The sequence below is a fragment of the Pelophylax lessonae genome (genome assembly GCF_965119305.1).
Source record: "Pelophylax lessonae genome assembly, chromosome: 8".
Classification (NCBI taxonomy): Eukaryota; Metazoa; Chordata; class Amphibia; order Anura; family Ranidae; genus Pelophylax; species Pelophylax lessonae.
The window spans coordinates 60,352,423-60,370,513 of record NC_138775.1 but is presented as its reverse complement, the minus strand read 5'-3'; the positions used below and the strand labels follow the sequence as shown (position 1 = coordinate 60,370,513).

The 18,091-nt window shown below is 41.6% G+C and overlaps 1 protein-coding gene across 1 annotated transcript in view; it reads left to right on the top strand.

Moving 5' to 3' along the window:
* TMF1 (TATA element modulatory factor 1) overlaps nucleotides 1-18,091 on the top strand; it is a 57,165-nt gene that overhangs the window by 37,479 nt on the left and 1,595 nt on the right. The window contains exons 8-16 of the mRNA XM_082265574.1: nucleotides 2,691-2,847; nucleotides 4,132-4,224; nucleotides 8,637-8,793; nucleotides 9,099-9,291; nucleotides 12,499-12,568; nucleotides 12,656-12,748; nucleotides 13,818-13,937; nucleotides 14,870-15,022; nucleotides 16,381-16,506. Coding sequence (XP_082121700.1) covers nucleotides 2,691-2,847; nucleotides 4,132-4,224; nucleotides 8,637-8,793; nucleotides 9,099-9,291; nucleotides 12,499-12,568; nucleotides 12,656-12,748; nucleotides 13,818-13,937; nucleotides 14,870-15,022; nucleotides 16,381-16,506 — 1,162 coding nt within the window. The remainder of the gene's footprint in view (nucleotides 1-2,690; nucleotides 2,848-4,131; nucleotides 4,225-8,636; nucleotides 8,794-9,098; nucleotides 9,292-12,498; nucleotides 12,569-12,655; nucleotides 12,749-13,817; nucleotides 13,938-14,869; nucleotides 15,023-16,380; nucleotides 16,507-18,091) is intronic.

The window sequence follows — 18,091 nt, the reverse complement described above, 5'->3', positions numbered from 1 at the left end:
CTGGTTTCTGCGGGGTGGTGAGTCTGGTGGGGTCCTCTCCCTCTCTATTGAGGATCGGTTGGTGCTCTGTGACTGGCAAATGGGTTGGCTGCCAGAGTGGTGGGGCTTGTCACTTAGCAGTGTTTTACACTTTTTTTGTGTGGTCCCCCTGGTGACTCATGGAGTCTTTGGAGCACATCTCCCCACCTCATCCCCTCTGACTCTGCGGGGCCCTCCGGGTCCCATCCATCCATCGATGCACTGACGGCGGTCCTGGAGTTCTTGGTATCCCGGGTGAGGGTGGCTTTTGGGTGACTGGCTGGCAAAAAGCGCCCTCTGCCTTCCCCCTACCTCATCTGTCTCATCAGATCGTAAATCTTATTCGGGCACGGTGAACGTGGGTCACCCTGCTGGATCTGTGACCAGCCTCGGATAGTAAGTAGGTTTCCTCCACTTTTGCAACCGCGTATGAAAAGGCGCTGGTGGATGCACTTATTGTAGCTGTGCAGGTGACCCTAAAGATGGAGGACGCAGCTGCTTTGGGACGTGCCAATAGTTATGAAGATCAGGAGCTGTGTCCATCAATGAATGAAAGAGAAAATGGGATTTTTAACTTGCCGTAAAATCCATTTCTGTGATGTTCATTGACGGACACAGCACCCACCCCTCTGTGGAGTTGTAATTCTTCTGACATGCTTGTAATAAAACTGAGTACCTATAGCAGAGAGAGGGAGTATACCCCCTGGGATTGCCCGTAGGCATAACCAGACTTTTTTTCTGCCTAGTGTCCTACTCCTGGCAGTATAACCCAATGGTTAGGAAGATCAGGAGCTGCGTCTGTCAATGAACATCAGAAAAATGCGTTTTACGGTAAGCAAGTCAATTTTTATGTCAATTGGTCTCGCTGCCCATGTGCATGAGACCTATTTGTCCTGGTGCCCATTATTTACCAGGAAGAGGCTGGGGAGGAAATCTAAATTTGAGTGGTGACCAGAAAAAAAACAGAGGAGAGTTCTTCCAGTGGGACACCAGATGAACAGATTTGTAGATTCTTTCTTGTGGCTCTCTGTATATCAGGGTGTATAATCCATGTCCTTGCTGTACAGTTTGTGACATTCAATCAAGTAGCTACACCCAGGGGTTGATGTACTAAAACTGAAGAGCGCAAAATCTGGTACAGCTGTGCAAGGTAGCCAATCAAGTTCTAACTTCAGCTTGTTCAATTAAGCTTTGGCAAAAAAAAAAAAAAAAAAACCTGGAAGTAGAATATTCTCTATGCAGAGCTGCACCTGACTTTGCACTCTCTAGTTTTAGTAAATGAACCCGACAGTGTCCTTCGGAAGATATATGCAGCACAAAGAGGAATGTATAGTGTATTTTAAAATTTTTACAGTTTACCTCAAACTTATTTTTATATGTCATTCAGGTTTTTACAGGCTCTTTCAATTTTTTGTTTAAAAGTACATTATGAAGATGTATGTAGACACCCCTCCAAACGATTAAATTCCAGTGTTTACAATAAAGGGTCAAATTAATGCTACAGCATACAAAGACATTTTAGACAATTTGTTCACTTCCGGCCTAGCTGCAACAATTTGGGGAATGCCCTCTTCTGTTCAGCATGACTGTTCCCCCTGTACACAAAGCTAGCTCCACAAAGACCTAGTTTGAGTTTGATGTGAAGTTAGTAGAATGACCTGTGTAGTGCCCTGATCTCAGCCTTAATGAATTTGGGATAAATTGGAAGCCTGATTATAAGTTGTTAGTCATTGTCCAAGAAGGAAAAAAAATCTTGTAGAAAGCCTTCCCATACCAGTGGAAGCTGTTAAAGCCACAAAGGGCCAGACAACTTCATTAGTGCCTATGGTTTGGAATAGGTTACCCAACAAGTTCATAAAAGTGTGATGATCAGGTGTCCACAAACTCATCATACTCCTTTTTGTATATAACTTGAAGCGGAGTTCCACCCAAAAGTTGAACTTCCGCTTTAGGTAGTTCTAACCCCCTGACATGCCACATTGGCATGTCATTTTTTTTTTGGGTGGGGGAGCGGGTACCTAGTTTTGACAGGTACCCGCTCCCACTTCCGCTCGGAGCGCCGTGGCACCCTGAGCGGAAGTTCTCCTCTCCCCATCTCTCCCTGCAATCTTCTGGGACATGTCAGAGGTCCCAGAAGATTGCCGGCCAATCACGACGCGTAGCGCAACTCATGCATGCGCAGTGCGGACCCGGCTGTGAAGCCGCAAACTGTCACAGCCGGGTGCCCACACCAGTGATGCTGGCGCCGCAGAGCAGAGAGGGAGAACTGCGAGGCTTCGGTCGGCAGCATCGCTGGACCATTGGACAGGTGAGTGTGTGAGGCTGGAACTCCGCTTTAAGCCAAAGGCTTTTGTTTTTAGATTTGGATAGCATGCTAAAATGGTTAAACCTACTGTCAGATTTTTATTGCTGTCTTTGTCCCCGCTGGGAAGAGTCACTCTTTCTATCTGTCACTAAAAGGAGCTCTCAGCATCTCAGTGCAGTTACTGTCTTTCAAAAGTCTTTTGTTGTAATTATGACCTAGAGTCTAGACTACCTTTTTTGTATTGGCCACCTATGCTGATGAGAGTCTGGGATGGATTCTTTTCAGCTCAAAAGGGACAGGTGCTTCATAGTCCTGATGTCTGCTGACTATATTAATCTCAAAAGTGTGCCTCTTTTTACTCTTCCAGAGAGCTTGCCGAGTTACACAAGGCCAACGCTACAAAAGCCAGTGAAGCTCAGGAAGTGGCGCTAAGTTGCGAGATCAAAGCAAAAGAAGAAATGTGTTTAGCACTAGAGAAAGCCAAGGAAGGGTCACAGAAACAGCAGGAGGCATTGTCCATGCAGGCGAGTAATCTAATAATCCCATTCTTCAAATTTAATCTTTTTTTGGACACATTTCTTTCTTTCTCATGCTCTGTTTTCCTGTGCAGGCTGTTGATTCATTAATTGTACTTCGTAATAAAAATTTAGCCTACATTTTTTGCCTGTTGTTGTCCTCTACTGAGAAGGGAAGGGGGTGGGGGGTTTACATTCAGATATGCAAAACAGAAGTTTCTGCAAACAGGTTTATTAATCCTTTCATGACTGGAGGTTATCCATGCCGGGATGCCCAGGCCAAATTTAGCAGCCAATAAAGTCATAACTACATAAACCAGCAAAAAATTGGGGGAGCAAACCCTGAACATGTATTTCTAAAGCTGGTGCAGCTATGAACCAAGCGACATGCATATTAAAAAAGAATAGCGCACACATGCAAAAGAAATGACTATCAAATATGAAGACAATCCATAAATAAAAATGGGGATTTGGTCCCACCATATGGCCATATCGTGCTCAAGCCCACCACTACGTCAAAGTACTACGTCAATTGTCAGTGGGTCCTACACTATCCATGAAAAAGGATGAAGCCCACTGACAATGGGGTACTTTGACGTAGTGGTGGGCTTGAGCACAATATGGCCATATGGTGGGACCAAATACCCATTTTTATTTATGGATTGTCTTCATGTTTGATAGTCATTTCTTTTGCATGTGTGCGCTATTCTTTTTTTAATATGCATGTCGCTTGGTTCATAGCTGCACCAGCTTTAGAAATACATGTTCAGGGTTTGCTCCCCCAATTTAAAGTCATAACTACAATTTAAAAGCCAGAATCATTTGATTGTTTCTGTTCGAGTGCCCCTGCCTGTATGTCACATGTTATTTCAACTGAGTGAAGACATAAATAGTGATCATGAACCAATCAGCATTGTTCACATTAAGGTTATCTTCAGCATGAGCATTGTGCTATGGAATGTTAATGTAGGGGTTGCAGATGGGAAGGGGTTAACCTACTTATAAACATTAGTGGGCAGATGGATTTGCAGTCACAATCTGGACATTGAAAGATATTTCCTTTGAAACCTCTCTTCATAAATATGTATGCTTGGATCATTCATGTTCAGGATTGTGCCCAGAGGGAAAGAACAGGAGGTTGACCTCTGCCTTGGCTTATGTTAGAGGAAAAACAGTAGCCATCAGCTAAAGTTAGTTAATACTTTTAGCAATTGTACATGCATTTTCTAGTTGGTATTTCTTCCTTTTTTCTTCATCTTTTTGCCTGGGATCTTATTTGTCATATCTTATTAGGTGGCTGATCTGAGGATTGCACTTCAAAGAGCGGAGCAACAGGCTGCTAGAAAAGAGGATTATCTGCGGCAAGAAATTGCGGAACTGCAACAGGTAATCTACAGTATACTTAGTTATGAAATATGCAAAAATGTATTTTTTTGCGCAGCTTACTTTTTGTTTATTTTATTTTAAAACCCCTCAGTCACTATTTTAAAAAAAATCTCAGCATCTTTTTTTCTTTAAAAGAATAAGTTGTATACTAACCTGACTGGCAGTCAACTGGTAAATACTTTGCTCTGGGCACTGCTGCTATCAAATACCTTTAGACGTGTTAATAAGCATGTCCCCGCTGGGCAATGTGGATTGTTTTGCCCTATATTGGCTTAGGGGTCAGCAAAATGAACCACAGTGCCGGGCACTCTATTTAACACGCCTAAACGTCTTTGACAGCAGAAGCTCCCAGGGTTAAGAATTTACTCGCTGAGCAGTGCACCAAACTGGTTTTTATACAACTTATTTTTTTTACATGGGGAAAGACGCTGGAGATGTTTTTAATTAGTAACTAGGTCAGTTTAAAAGTGGAGAACCCCTTGAAAGTAGAGCATGTTATCCCTCTTACTATCCCATCTACCTGAAGATAGAGGCTGTTTTATGCGGTTTATTGCTTCCTCTGTCATTCCACAGTTCTCTAAATCCATAGATAGCAGCTGTAAAACTCACTATAAATACCTACTTTACTTACCCTTTAGTTTTCTTTATCCCGTCTATTCCTATTGACTAGAATTATTTTTTTCGAGTGGCAGCCAGTAAAAAAAATGGTTCCACCCAGTCAGAAGATGTCCTTGTATTCAGACAGACTATATAAGAAATTAACTTTCCCTTTAACCGACATGATTTTTAGTGTTTTCACAACATATGTACTTTATAACACAATATACAGTCAGGTCCATAAATATTGGGACATTGACACAATTCTAATCTTTTTGGATCTATAATAGATTTGAAATGAAACAAACAAGATGTGATTTAACTGCAGAATTTCAGCTTTAATTTGAGGGTATTTACATCCAAATCAGGTGAAAGGTGTAGGAATTACAACAGTTTGTATATGTAAATAAAAGGGAGCAAGAAAAGTAAACGTGGACAAAGGAGGGACTAAAACCTTGCTCACAGTTTGTATATGTGCTTCCTGCTTTTTAAGGGACCAAAAGTAATGGGACAATTGGCTGCTCAGCTGTTCCGTGGCCAGGTGTGTTATTCCCTCATTATCCCATATACAAGGAGCCGATGAAAGGTCCAGAGTTAATTTCAAGTGTGCTATTTGCATTTGGAATCTGTTGCTGTCAACTCTCAATATGAGATCCAAAGAGCTGTCACTATCCGTGAAGCAAGCCATCATTAGGCTGAAAAAACAAAACCAACCTATCAGAGAGATAGCAAAAACATTAGGTGTGGCCAAATCAACTGTTTGGAACATCCTTAAAAAGAAAGAACGCACCGGTGAGCTCAGCAACACCAAAAGACCCGGAAGACCATGGAAAACAACTGTGGTGGATGACCGAAGAATTCTTTCCCTGGTGAAGAAAACACCCTTCACTACAGTTGGCCAGATCAAGAACACTCTCCAGGAGGTAGGTGTATGTGTGTCAAAGCCAGCAATCAAGAGAAGACTTCACCAGAGTGAATACAGAGGGTTCACCACAAGATGTAAACTATTGGTGAGCCTCAAAAACAGGAAGGCCAGATTAGAGTTTGCCAAACAACATCTAAAAAAGCCTTCACGGTTCTGGAACAACATCCTATGGACAGATGAGATCAAGATAAACTTGTACCAGAGTGATGGGAAGAGAAGAGTATGGAGAAGGAAAGGAACTGCTCATGATCCAAAGCATACCACCTCATCAGTGAAGCATGGTGGTGGTAGTGTCATGGGCATGTATGGCTGCCAATGGAAATGGTTCTTTTGTATTTTTTGATGATGGTACTGCTGACAAAAGCAGCAGGATGAATTCTGAAGTGTTTCGGGCAATATTATCTGCTCATATTCAGCCAAATGCTTCAGAACTCATTGGACGGCACTTCACAGTGCAGATGGACAATGACCCGAAGCATACTGCGAAAGCAACCAAAGAGTTTTTTAAGGGAAAGAAGTGGAATGCTATGCAATGGCCAAGTCAATCACCTGACCTGAATCCGATTGAGCATGCATTTCACTTGCTGAAGACAAAACTGAAGGGAAAATTCCCCAAGAACAAGCAGGAACTGAAGACAGTTGCAGTGGAGGCCTGGCAGAGCATCACCAGGGATGAAACCCAGCGTCTGGTGATATCTATGGGTTCCAGACTTCAGGCTGTAATTGACTGTAAAGGATTTGCAACCAAGTATTAAAAAGTGAAAGTTTGATTTTTGATTGTTAATCTGTCCCATTACTTTTGGTCCCTATAAAAGTGGAAGGCACATATACAAACTGTTGTAATTCCTACACCGTTCACCTGATTTGGATGTAAATACCCTCAAATTTAAAGCTGAAAGTCTGCAGTTAAAGCACATCTTGTTTGTTTCATTTCAAATCCATTGTTGTGGTGTTTAGAGCCAAAAATATTAGAATTGTGTCAATGTCCCCAATATTTATGGACCTGACTGTATGATGGTTGCCATTTGCTTCCTTCTTATTTTGCAAATACTAGCTGCCTGACTGTTATTTTCAATGGTTCACTCTTGTCTGAGTCTCTGACTTGGCATAAGTCTACAAAAAAAAAGTAGCATTTTTAGGACGGCAACAATGGCAGCCAACATATTTTTTTCAGTACTAACTTCTTGGATTAGATCAGTCACTCAGGTAGAAAAGGAGATGGCTAACAAGCAGCTGTACAAGCAAAGGAAAATAAAACTATAATATAATCAGAAAGTTAATTTATTCAGTAATTCAATTCAAAAATATAAATGCATTACACACAGAGTGATATATATTTTAAGCATTTTTTTTCTTTTAATTTTGATGATTAGGCTTACACCTAGTGAAACCCTAGAATTCAGTATTTCAGGAAATTAGAATATTACATAGTACCAATAAAAAAAAAAAAAAAATGGCTTTTAATACAGAAATTGGCTTACTGAAAAGTATGTCCATGTACAGTATAGTATGCACTCAATACTTGGTCGGGGCTCCTTTTGCATGAACTACTGCATCAGTGCCGCATGGCATGGAGGCGATCAGCCTGTGGCACTGCTGAGGTGTTATGGAAGCCAAGGTTTCTTTGATAGCTTAAGGTCTCTCATCTGCATTAGTCTGGTGTTTCTTATCTTCCTCTTGACAATACCCCACAAATTCCCAATGGGTTTAGGTCAGGCGAGTTTGCCGGCCAATGAAGCACAGTGATACCAAGATTAATAAACCAGGTATTGGTACTTTTAGCAGTTTGGGCAGGTGCCAAGTCCTGCTGGAAAATGAAATAAGCATCTCCATAAAGCTGGTCAGCAGAGGGAAGGATGAAGTGCTATACAATTTCCTGCTAGAGGGCTGCACTGATTTTGGACTTGGTTAAACACAGTGTACCAACACCAGCAGATGACATGGCTCCCCAAATCATCACTAACTGTGGAAACTTCACACTGGACCTCATGCAACTTGCATTCTGTGCCTCTCCACTCTTCCTCCAGACTCTGGGACCTTGATTTCCAAATGAAATGCAACATTTTCCAAAGTCTGTGATGATTTGGGGGAGCCATGTCATCTGCTGGTGTTGGTCCACTGTGTTTTATCATTTCAAAGTCAGTGCAGCCCTCTACCAGGAAATTCTAGAGCACTTCATGCTTCCCTCTGCTGACTAGCTTTATGGAAATGCTGATTTCATTTTCCAGCAGGACTTGGCACCTGCCCACACTGCCAAAAGTACCATACCTGGTTTCGTGATCGTGGTATCGCTGTGCTTGATTGGCCAACAAACTCCCCTGACCTAAATCTCATAGAGAATCTGTAGGGTATTTTCAAAAGGAAGATGAGACACCAGACCCAACGATGCAGACAAGCTGAAGGCTGCTATCAATACAACCTGGGCTTCCATAACATCTCAGCAGTGCCACAGGCTGATCGCCCCCATGCCATGCCGCATTGATGCAGTAATTCTTACAAAAGGAGCCCCAACCAAGTACTGAGTGCATACTATTGTACATGGACATACTTTTCCGTAAGCCAACATTTCTGTCTGAATTTTGAGTGTTCACTAGCTGTGAGCCATAATCCTCAAAATTAAAAGAGAGAAATTATTGAAATGTATCACTCTGTGTGTAATGCATCTAAATAAAATATGAGTGTCACTTTTTGAAATGCATTACAGAAATAAACCTTTTTGATGATATTCAAATTTTATGAAATGCACCTGTAATTAAATAAATTATACAACGTACATTTATAGACTTAAACTTTTAAAAAACTTCTGTTTGCCCAGAAGCATTAAAGTTTTCTTTCAAGTATATTTAAAAAAAAAAAAAATGCAATGACATTGTTGCTGTCAATATGACAGAGACTCCAGGAAGGTGAAGCTCGGAACCAGGAACTGAGTCAGAGTATCACCTCAGCCACCAGACCTTTGCTGCGTCAGATCGAGAATCTGCAAGCGACCTTGGCAGCTCAGACAGTATCCTGGGAGAAACTGGAGAAGAATCTCTCTGATCGACTTGGTAAGAACAGATATTACCTTGTAAAAGAGTGATTACATGATGACAGTGCTCACATACCCTGTACAGAGAGCAGAACTGTGGATGAGACCCAGAAGGTCCATCCACTGCAGTCTGGCTCAATACAAATATAGGGGGCTTGATACAAGACCAGCCACCCTGTTTAAAGAGAGAAGGCAATGATGACTGGAATGCATTACATTAAGCTCCGGAGTTTTGCTGGATTACAATAAAACAAAATACCCGTCTCTTATTTATCCCTTACCTTTAAACCATTTTTAATTCTAAGACTCCTTTCTTTGCCATAGCTGAATCCCAGACTTGGTTAGCATCAGCAGTAGAGAAGGAAAGAGCATCTACTGAGGAGCTTCTGTCTATAAAGACACAAATATCTGCTATGGAGTCTCAGAACAGTCTTCTGCGACAGGAAAAGAGCCGCTTGCAGGCTCAGCTAGAAGTGGAGAAGTCCAGGCTATCAAAGATGGAGGAAGAGCACAGTAGGTAAGTGCAGAGACCTGTTTCTAATGTCTGATGTTAGTTGTTAGAGGTTTCTTTCAGAAAAAGCAAAAGTCGAGCTGTTGCCTAAAGGAACCAGTGAGATTCCATGTTTCATTTCTAATAGTGCAGGTTAAAGAATAAAAGCGAAAAGTGCCTGTTTTGAGAAATACTAGCAATTGCTCATTCCCGTGCTTTGACTTTAGCGTTTCGAGTTACTGACCTGAACATGTAAGTTTATAAGTATTAAAGGATGCAGACAGTGTGTGTTTGGAGCATCCGCACAGATGTCAGATTGGGAGCAGCGTTAGTGTCCATGCAGGCACTGCTTACCAATTATAGAGAAAATGGTGCAGCGCTAAAGACATTTATAGAGAAGATCCATATAGATGATAAAAACTTATAAACGTCCATAATGCAGTCCATGCAGCTGCAAAAACGTCCATGGTGCATAACAGACAATTGCTCTATTGCTTTTGCCGAGATCAAGACACTTTTGTGAGACACTTGCTTGTATCAAACACTAGATGGCAGTCAAAGAACACATTTTGCACAACTACTCTATGGACTACATGCTTAAATTTTAGTACCTTTTTAATTCCTCTATTTGGTGTGATTGTGTAGGGCAAGCCAGATTTAGACAACTTTAACATTAACATTAAAAATTCCTTAAAACATCATCTTTTATTTATCAGTGTATTTATATAAAATCATAAAAAATATTTGCCATTGGTTTTATACATGGTCTTTTGCATGTAGCACCCTCCTAGTTAGGTTCTAGTGAGAAAGTATAGCTTGAGTTCTGTCTGCTTACCAGAAGAGCTGCAGGTGAATCTATATTGTTCTCTGCCTACCACAGAGCAGGATCTGTTAGTGGGGTCTGCACATTGTGCTCATGATGCAACTCATTCTGTCTAGAGAGTGTTTCACACTGTTCCAATAGGGAGGTATATTGGACAGTCTGAGGAAACCTGACGAATGGGTGCACAGGCTTTTGATACAGCCCTGGTGATTTGGCAGAGGAAAGTTGCCTCGATGCATATTGGGATACTGTATAAAAGCCAGGAGCACATGTGCTCTGGGTTTTTTGGCTGGATAGCGGACTCCCGAAGGGAGGGGGCGGCTGCCTCCTCCTCTGAAGGGTGCCATGCGGCCTCAGGGGGGTCCTCCTGAGGGCCTGGCGAGTAGCTGTTAGGAACTGAACCCAGGGGTCCAGAGAAGCTGGCTTGAGAGGGGAGACACTGGAGGATCTGTCTCTGCAGTACAGTGAGTACAGAAACTCATGTCAAGGGGCCTGACCTGAGGTGGGGGGGCACCCCTGCTCCTAGATTAGTCAGTTGAAAGGGGGTGCTAGTGAGAGTGTCCTGAAGATAAAGTTATCGTCCATCAAGTCGTGTTGTCGGAGAGTAAAGAGAGCAGGAGACGTAACCCCATCTATACATTTGGCAGTGTGGATTAACAGCGTGGCTGTTTCTAATTCTTAAAGTCCTGAAGAATTCCTCAACCAGTGTGAGGTTCAGCTGGAGTATCCCACTATTCCCCCTCTCCTATCCCAATTACAAATAACAAAAAAACCAACACCCCTAGACTGTTCATTGGTGTGACAAGCCATCAGGAGCAAGGAGGGATCCAGGGACTTTATCTAAAGGTAACCGTGTGCTGGTAATCAGGGGAGCAGGCCCTGTGGGGACAGTGCTACATGCATATAGTATCCTGGTACATGTCATCATACAGATGCCTTTCATCACCATAACATAACAATGTGCAAAAAAACAACAAATGGCACACAGCGGTATATCCAGCTATTGTATTCTATCACTATGTATACAACACATACAGTTGATGGTATCAGAAGCTGGAAAGTTTCCATCTATATGCATTAGGCCATGTATGAAACCACTGGCAAATATTTTCTATAATTCTATATAAATACATTGAGAAAAAAAGATGCTGTTTTAACCACTTAAGCCCCGGAAGATTTTACCCCCTTCCTGACCAGGGGGTATTTTGCGATTCGGCACTGCGTGACTTTAACGGACAATTGCGCGGTCGTGCGACGCTGTACCTAAACAAATTTGGCGTCCTTTTTTTCCCACAAACAGAGCTTTCTTTTGGTGGTATTTGATCACCTGTGCGATTTTTTGATCACGCGCTATAAACAAAAAAAGAGCGTCAATTTTGCAAAAATAGCAATATTTTTCAAATTTTTTTATATGAAATTTCCCCCCCAAAAAAATGTAAAAATCAAAATTTTTTAACATTTTCGGCCAATTTGTTTTATGCTACATATGTTTGGTAAAAAAAATCGCAAAAAGCGTATTTTGATTGGTTTGCGCAAAAGTTATCGCGTTTACTAACAAAGGGAAAGATTTTTGTCATTTTTGTTGTTTTTTTTTTAAACGCGTAATGGCGGCGATCTGCGATTTTTTTTTTTTTTTTTTTTTTTTTTTTTTTTTTTGCGGTACTGCGACATTGGGGCGGACAGATCGGACCCTTGACTGACATTTGTGACACTTTTGGGGTTACCAGTGACATTTCTACAGTAATCAGTGCTATATATATGCACTGTTACTGTAAAAATACACTGGTAGTGAAGGGGTTAACTTTATTTGGGAGGGAGGTGCTGTGTGTATGCCTAGGGGCGTGCTTTCTACTGTGATTGGCTGTGGCTTGAGCTGTAAGGACACTGATCAACGGATCTACATACTAGATCCGTGTGATCAGTGTCTTTACAGCGAGGAGAATGACAGGTGGCTTGTTTACACAAGCTGCCTGACATTCTCCCTCTCCCCCGCCGATCGCCGAGTGACCGGCGGACATCGGGTCCGCTGGTCACACGCGCGGGGGGGGTCCGTGACCACGCGGGAGCGGGAGCGCGCCTCCGGCGGCGCGCGCTCGCTCCCTGGACCCTCACAAGCTAGTGACGTAGCCCTACGTCACTTTGCCTGTGAGGGGCTGACTGCCGACGTAGATCGGCGTTAGGCAGTCGGCAAGTGGTTAAGGAGTTTTTAACGTTGTAGTTGTCTATATCTGGGTTGCCCTATACAATCCCACCAAATAGAAGAATTAAAAGGTACTAGAAATTTATTTGGGATGATGGCAAGCACACCCTTAGCCATATGAACCTTTTTTAAATCTTGCACACCAGAAACCTCTGTAGGAATTGCAAGAATGCACATCACATCTTACCATAAACTGTTCTTTATCCTACAGAAACCAAGTGGAGCTGGAAAATATAAAGATGGAGTACAAGAAAGTGGTTGAAGAAGCCAGAAAAGAAAAGGTTTGATTGTAATTTTTTATTTAGGTCTTCTTTCATCCTCTGCTTCTTTCCTGCAATGTATTTCATACTGAGGAGTTTGCCTTTCAGAATCTGCTGACCAGTCAGTTGGAGATGGAGAAGATGAGGGTGGAGCAGGAAAAGAAGAAGGTTTTGTTGGCCCAGGAAGCTGTGAAAGAGAAGGTAGTGTGTGCATGTGTGTATGTCACGACTCAAACGTCCAATAAAAAATTTGTCCCCAGAGGTCATTGATGTTTAGTTGCCCAGGCAAAATTGAGCAGTGTCTGTTACTTGACAATAACTCTGTAACTAAACTGTACACCTAAATATTTTTAATATAAGACTTTTATTTGGTATACTGTTCAATAAAGACCTAACATGCACAAAAATGTAAAAAATAAATATATATATATAAATAATATTTATTTTTGATTCTAACAATTTATTCTGTCATCAAGCCTCTAATGTAAAATTAACCTCCAAGTTAACCATGTCAATAGGGCAGCAGTTAGTACATAGTCACACACTCAGACCTTCAGCCAAGTACATATAAAATAATCAGGTGCTGTTTGCATGTGAAAAACAATTGCCTAACCTTACTTGACCACACAGCACGAAAAGGGTGGTTCTGAGTATTGAACAAGGTATATTAAACTCAACATGCACTGACTAATTAACCTAATCTCTCAAGGGAACACCTTTCTGGGAGAATATGGAGGTGTCTGTTGCTGACCTACCTTCTACAAATGGATGTAGTGATGATCCAGTGGTCTCAGTACCTCCAGGCACAGACCCAGAGCCAGCATGCCAGTCAGAATTTCTGACTTTTACTGTAACTTTCTAGTCAGCATGCTCCTAATCTGAAAGTACTGAAGCCAAAGACTGCCAAACAGCTAGTATTCAAGCACCGTCCTTATATTTTTCAGTGTAGGTTTAATTTAATTAAAAAAATTACTTCTCAAAGTGATTACATCATATGTGATAATTGTGCTTAAGATGCCCTTTTCCAGTGAGTATCGTTCATGTGTGTGCGACTTTAAGTCGCAACAACCTCAGAGTAGTCCCTGCACTACTTTTGTCCAACTTTAATGCGTTTTGAGGTCCATAGATCTCAATATTACTCAGGCATTGCTTCAAGTCCAGTTAAAATCACGTCAAAATCGGCCCTAACTGTGCGTGATGAATTAGAGCCAGTGTCTTCCATATGTGTTGTACATATTTTTTTAACGGACAGGGTTTTTGTCTTTCATAGGAACGTAAATCCTATGGATTGCCTTCAACAGAACCAGGCACTTCCACTCCTACACTGTCCAGATCCAGCTCTGTTAGTGGGGCGGATCTGACTGGTTTGCAGACATCTCTTATGGCACAGGTAAGCAGAGCTGAATCTTTGTTTTCTCTTCTGTGTAATCTGTTCTATATGAATCTGAATAAGTCTAAGACCTTTCTATTCATAGTCCTATATCTCTTATGTTAAAGTTTGTGACTGATTTGTCAGAATTGAGTAACAGTCACACCCCTAAGCACAAGTGTCTTCACACAGACTTGTATTGCCAAGAAAATAGGGGGCATGTTTCTGTTACTGAAAGCTGATTAACAGAGTGCAATGGCTTCAAAGTGATTGTAAAGCTCCTTCTTCTTTTTTTTTTTTTTTTTTTTTGTAAATAGCAAACATGTTCCTCTTGCCTGCTCTGTGCAATGGTTTTGCACAGAGCAGCCTTGATCCTCCTCTTCTCGGGTCCCCTGCCAGTGCTTCTTGCTAACCCCCCCTCCCCTGCAAGTGCCCCCAGGAAGCTGCTTCCCATCAGGGGAATTGTGCATGCTCACTCCCTAGCCGCCTCTGTGTGTCTGTCTAGGCCCTGCTCCCTCCTCACTGGCTGTGATTGACTGAACTGAGAGCCAATGAGGAGGCAGAGATCCAGGAGAGCTTCGTCTGTCATGCACATCGCTGGCTCAGGTAAGTATAAGGTAGGGCGGGGGGGGGGGGGGGGGAGTGCACACTGAAGGTTTTTTACCTTCATGCAAATAATGCATGAAGGTAAAAAACCTTCAGGCTTTAGAACCACTTTAACTATCATGCCTGTTGGACTACACAGACCGACTGGGTCAATTACCTATTCATCCACATGTCTAAGATCTAATGATGTCATTTCTCTCATAGAGTGTTTGGCTTCATACATAGCTATATCTTTTCCTTATGTACTCTTAGGACAATCCTCTATATGCATCTCTGTTTGTCTTTATTTATCTCTTTTGCTTTAATGCGTTATTCTTTGTCCATGTTTTCTTTTTGCATAAACCCAGGATGAGTCTCATGACCACCTCTATGGATCAATGACCATGTCCATCAGTGGCACAAACCTCTATGAAGCTGTGAGGATGGGCGCTGGCTCCAGCGTCATTGAAAATTTACAGTCTCAACTAAAACTGCGAGAAGGGGAGCTTGTCCAGCTTCAGGTAACAGATTTTCCAGGACTTAAACAGGAATTAAGAAAATATGTCCGTGTAAAAAAAACAAAATCACCGGTAATGTTTGTTGGAAACTTGAATGCGTTTAGACAACATTTTTAGTTAAAGCAGGGCTCGACAAACCCCGGGCGCCAAGTCGCATTTGCGACTAGAATTAGCGACCTGGCGCCTGGGGTGCCCTGCAGGAGGTGTCCTGTCCCTTTTGCGCCCCCACCTCCTCCCCGAGTGCACGGACTTCCGCGCCGTCCGAAAATTGAGGCCCTGGCTTTTCGGCCTTCTTCTGTGAGATGAGAGAGGCTGGGGAACTGGCGCCCTCTTGTGGTGGCCAGGAGTAATGACTGTTTCCATTGCCTGTTAATGCATTCCCATCTCCATCCTAAGAGGAGATGAGAGGGAAGTTTTTGCAGGCTTCATCTCCCTGTCCACTTACCTTTGCTTAAAGGTAAGTGGATAGGGAGTGTGGTTATTATTATTAATTTATTTTTTAAATGTAAAAAAAAAATAAATAATAATTTTCTTTTTTTTAATTATTAAAAAATAAAATAAAACATTTATTTTTCTTTTTTTTTTCTATTATTATTATTATTATTAATAAAAAAAATATATTATATATATAAATATAATCTTTTTTTTTTTTTTTTCCTCATCGCCATGCCACAGCCGAAGGCCCCTTTCACACGGGCTGTCTGATCAGGTTCGCCTGTCAGTTTTTCAGGCAGACCTGATCGGACCCTTCAGTCTCCTCTATGGAGCAGTAATCTGCCGCCATCTGATCCTGTCTGCCAAAAACAGATGGATGGTGGTTCTATTTTCTATCCACCCCGTGGATCGGATCAGATGGCATCGGATGGGATGGAAAGAGACAGACAGTTTGTTTCCATCCGATTTCCCTATAGAGGAGAGTGGGGTTCTAGTCGTATTTATGTGTAAATTTAGTATCCGTTTTATTAAATAAAGCTTGGTTGTTTAAAAAAAAAAAAAAACTGGCTCCTAACTTATTTAGCTGGCTCCTAGATTTCAGGCAAATTTGTCAAGCTCTGAGTTAAATTATGTATCAGGCTAAACCTATGTAAAACTTTGATTTGATTTTTTTTTTTTTTTTTTATAGAACTGCAAGATTGGCTTTTTACAGCTAAAACTTAAATAAGATGCTAAGACATCTGCCTGGCCTCACTGTGTTTTCCTGAATCTGATATTTTGCTGAATAAGAGGCAGCCTGATCTGATATGCAGCCATAGATTTGCTGTTAATTTGCTTGATAAATCTCCCTCGGGATATTTTTCAGTACGTCTGACTTACTGTGGTTCAATAACAATAGTGGCTCATCGTAATGTTTTTACTTCCAGCTTGAAATCGGAAACTTAGAAAAAACTCGCTCAATACTCGCTGAAGAAGTTGTTAAGTTGAACAATTTGAACGACGAGCTGGAAGAAAAGGTGAAAGAGATTCCAAAACTGCGGGCTCAAATGAAGGTAGGTAGACATGGATTGTGAGTAACATATTAAGCGCTCTCATTTTTGATTGAGGATCGTCCATCCTGACCTGCAGATGAGTTGCTGTATTAGGTTATATTGATGAAGATGGCTTTAGCTTTCAGCATTGTTCTCTTATCCCGCCTACTTATTTTCCCTATTAACCTTTACCTTCTTTTAGTATCACAGTCCCTAAATGTCAGGTGGGAATTCTGAGAATTGTTCACAAGCAGGTTACCAGTTCCTAGTGTGGATGCATTCCTTTTCTTTTATTTCAGGCTTTTTTTCCACTTTACTGCCACCTGGTGGCATTAACACACTTCAGCTGATGAATAAATTCTGCTGCCAACATGTGACATGTAACGAGAAGGTTAAAGAATATTGAGGCTCACTAGTCCTTAGATGTGATGGCTGTGTTAGTTTTCATTATATTTTGTGCAAGTACAGAAAATAACTGTTCATGCTAGAATTCCAGTATTCTTGTAACTTCCTGTGCACTGAATTGAGATCTTGAACAATTTTATCAGCTTTCCCAGTTATCCATAAGTTCCAGTTCACATTTGTGCGATGCTGGAACGCTGCGAATATACAGTGTGTTCCCGCATCGCATCCACACCCCTGCCATATGCGATACGCAGGGGGTGTCAATTAAGTTAACGACACCCCCAGTTGAGATCGCATATTGCAGTGCGATCTGCAAGTTCGCACAGAATCGGATCGCACTAGTGTGAACCACCATGCGATCCGATTCTGCTGCGGATTAAAAAAAGGGTCATGTGCGTGTTTTGGTGCGATTGCGGTGAAAATTCAGCCATACAAACTGTATGGCTGAAATTTGCACCGCACAGAGATCGCATGTAATTTTAGGAGCAGTGCGCTTCGAATTGCATGCAATCTCTGTGATCGCACTAATGGACATAGAGGTTCTATGTAGTGTAAATCAGGAGGGTAGCCTAGGGTGGTGATGTTTCTCCACCATAGGTATAGCACAGGATGTGTGTTACTGGCAGGATCACTAGGTGAAAATAATAGGAGAAAAGCCTGAAAAATGAAAATGAATTTCAGCCTATATAGATTAAAATAGAATTCTGTGATATATCTGTCTAATCTTCAAACTGCTCCCATCCCCTCCTATACACCTGTAACTACAGACATTAACCACTCCTGGACAGGAAGATTTTCCCCCTTAATGACCAGGCCATATTTTGCGATTCGGCATTGCGTGAATTTAAGGGACAATTGCGCGGTCGTGCAACGCTGTACCCAAATAAAATTGACATCCTTTTATTCCCACAAATAGAGTTTTCTTTTGGTGGGATTTGATCACTTGTGCGATTTTTTTTTTTTTTTTTTTTTGCGCTATAAACAAAAAAAAAAGCGACAATTTTGAAAAAAAAAAAACAAAAACATTTTTCACATTCTGCTGTTTGACATTCCCAAAAAAAAAAAATTTAAAAATCAAAATTTTTTAACATTTTAGGCCAAAGTTTTCTGCTACATATTTTTGGTAAAAAAAATCGCAATAAGCAGGGAAGGGGTTAATACTATTGGTGATCAAGGGGTTAAATGTAAGCCTAGGGGAGTG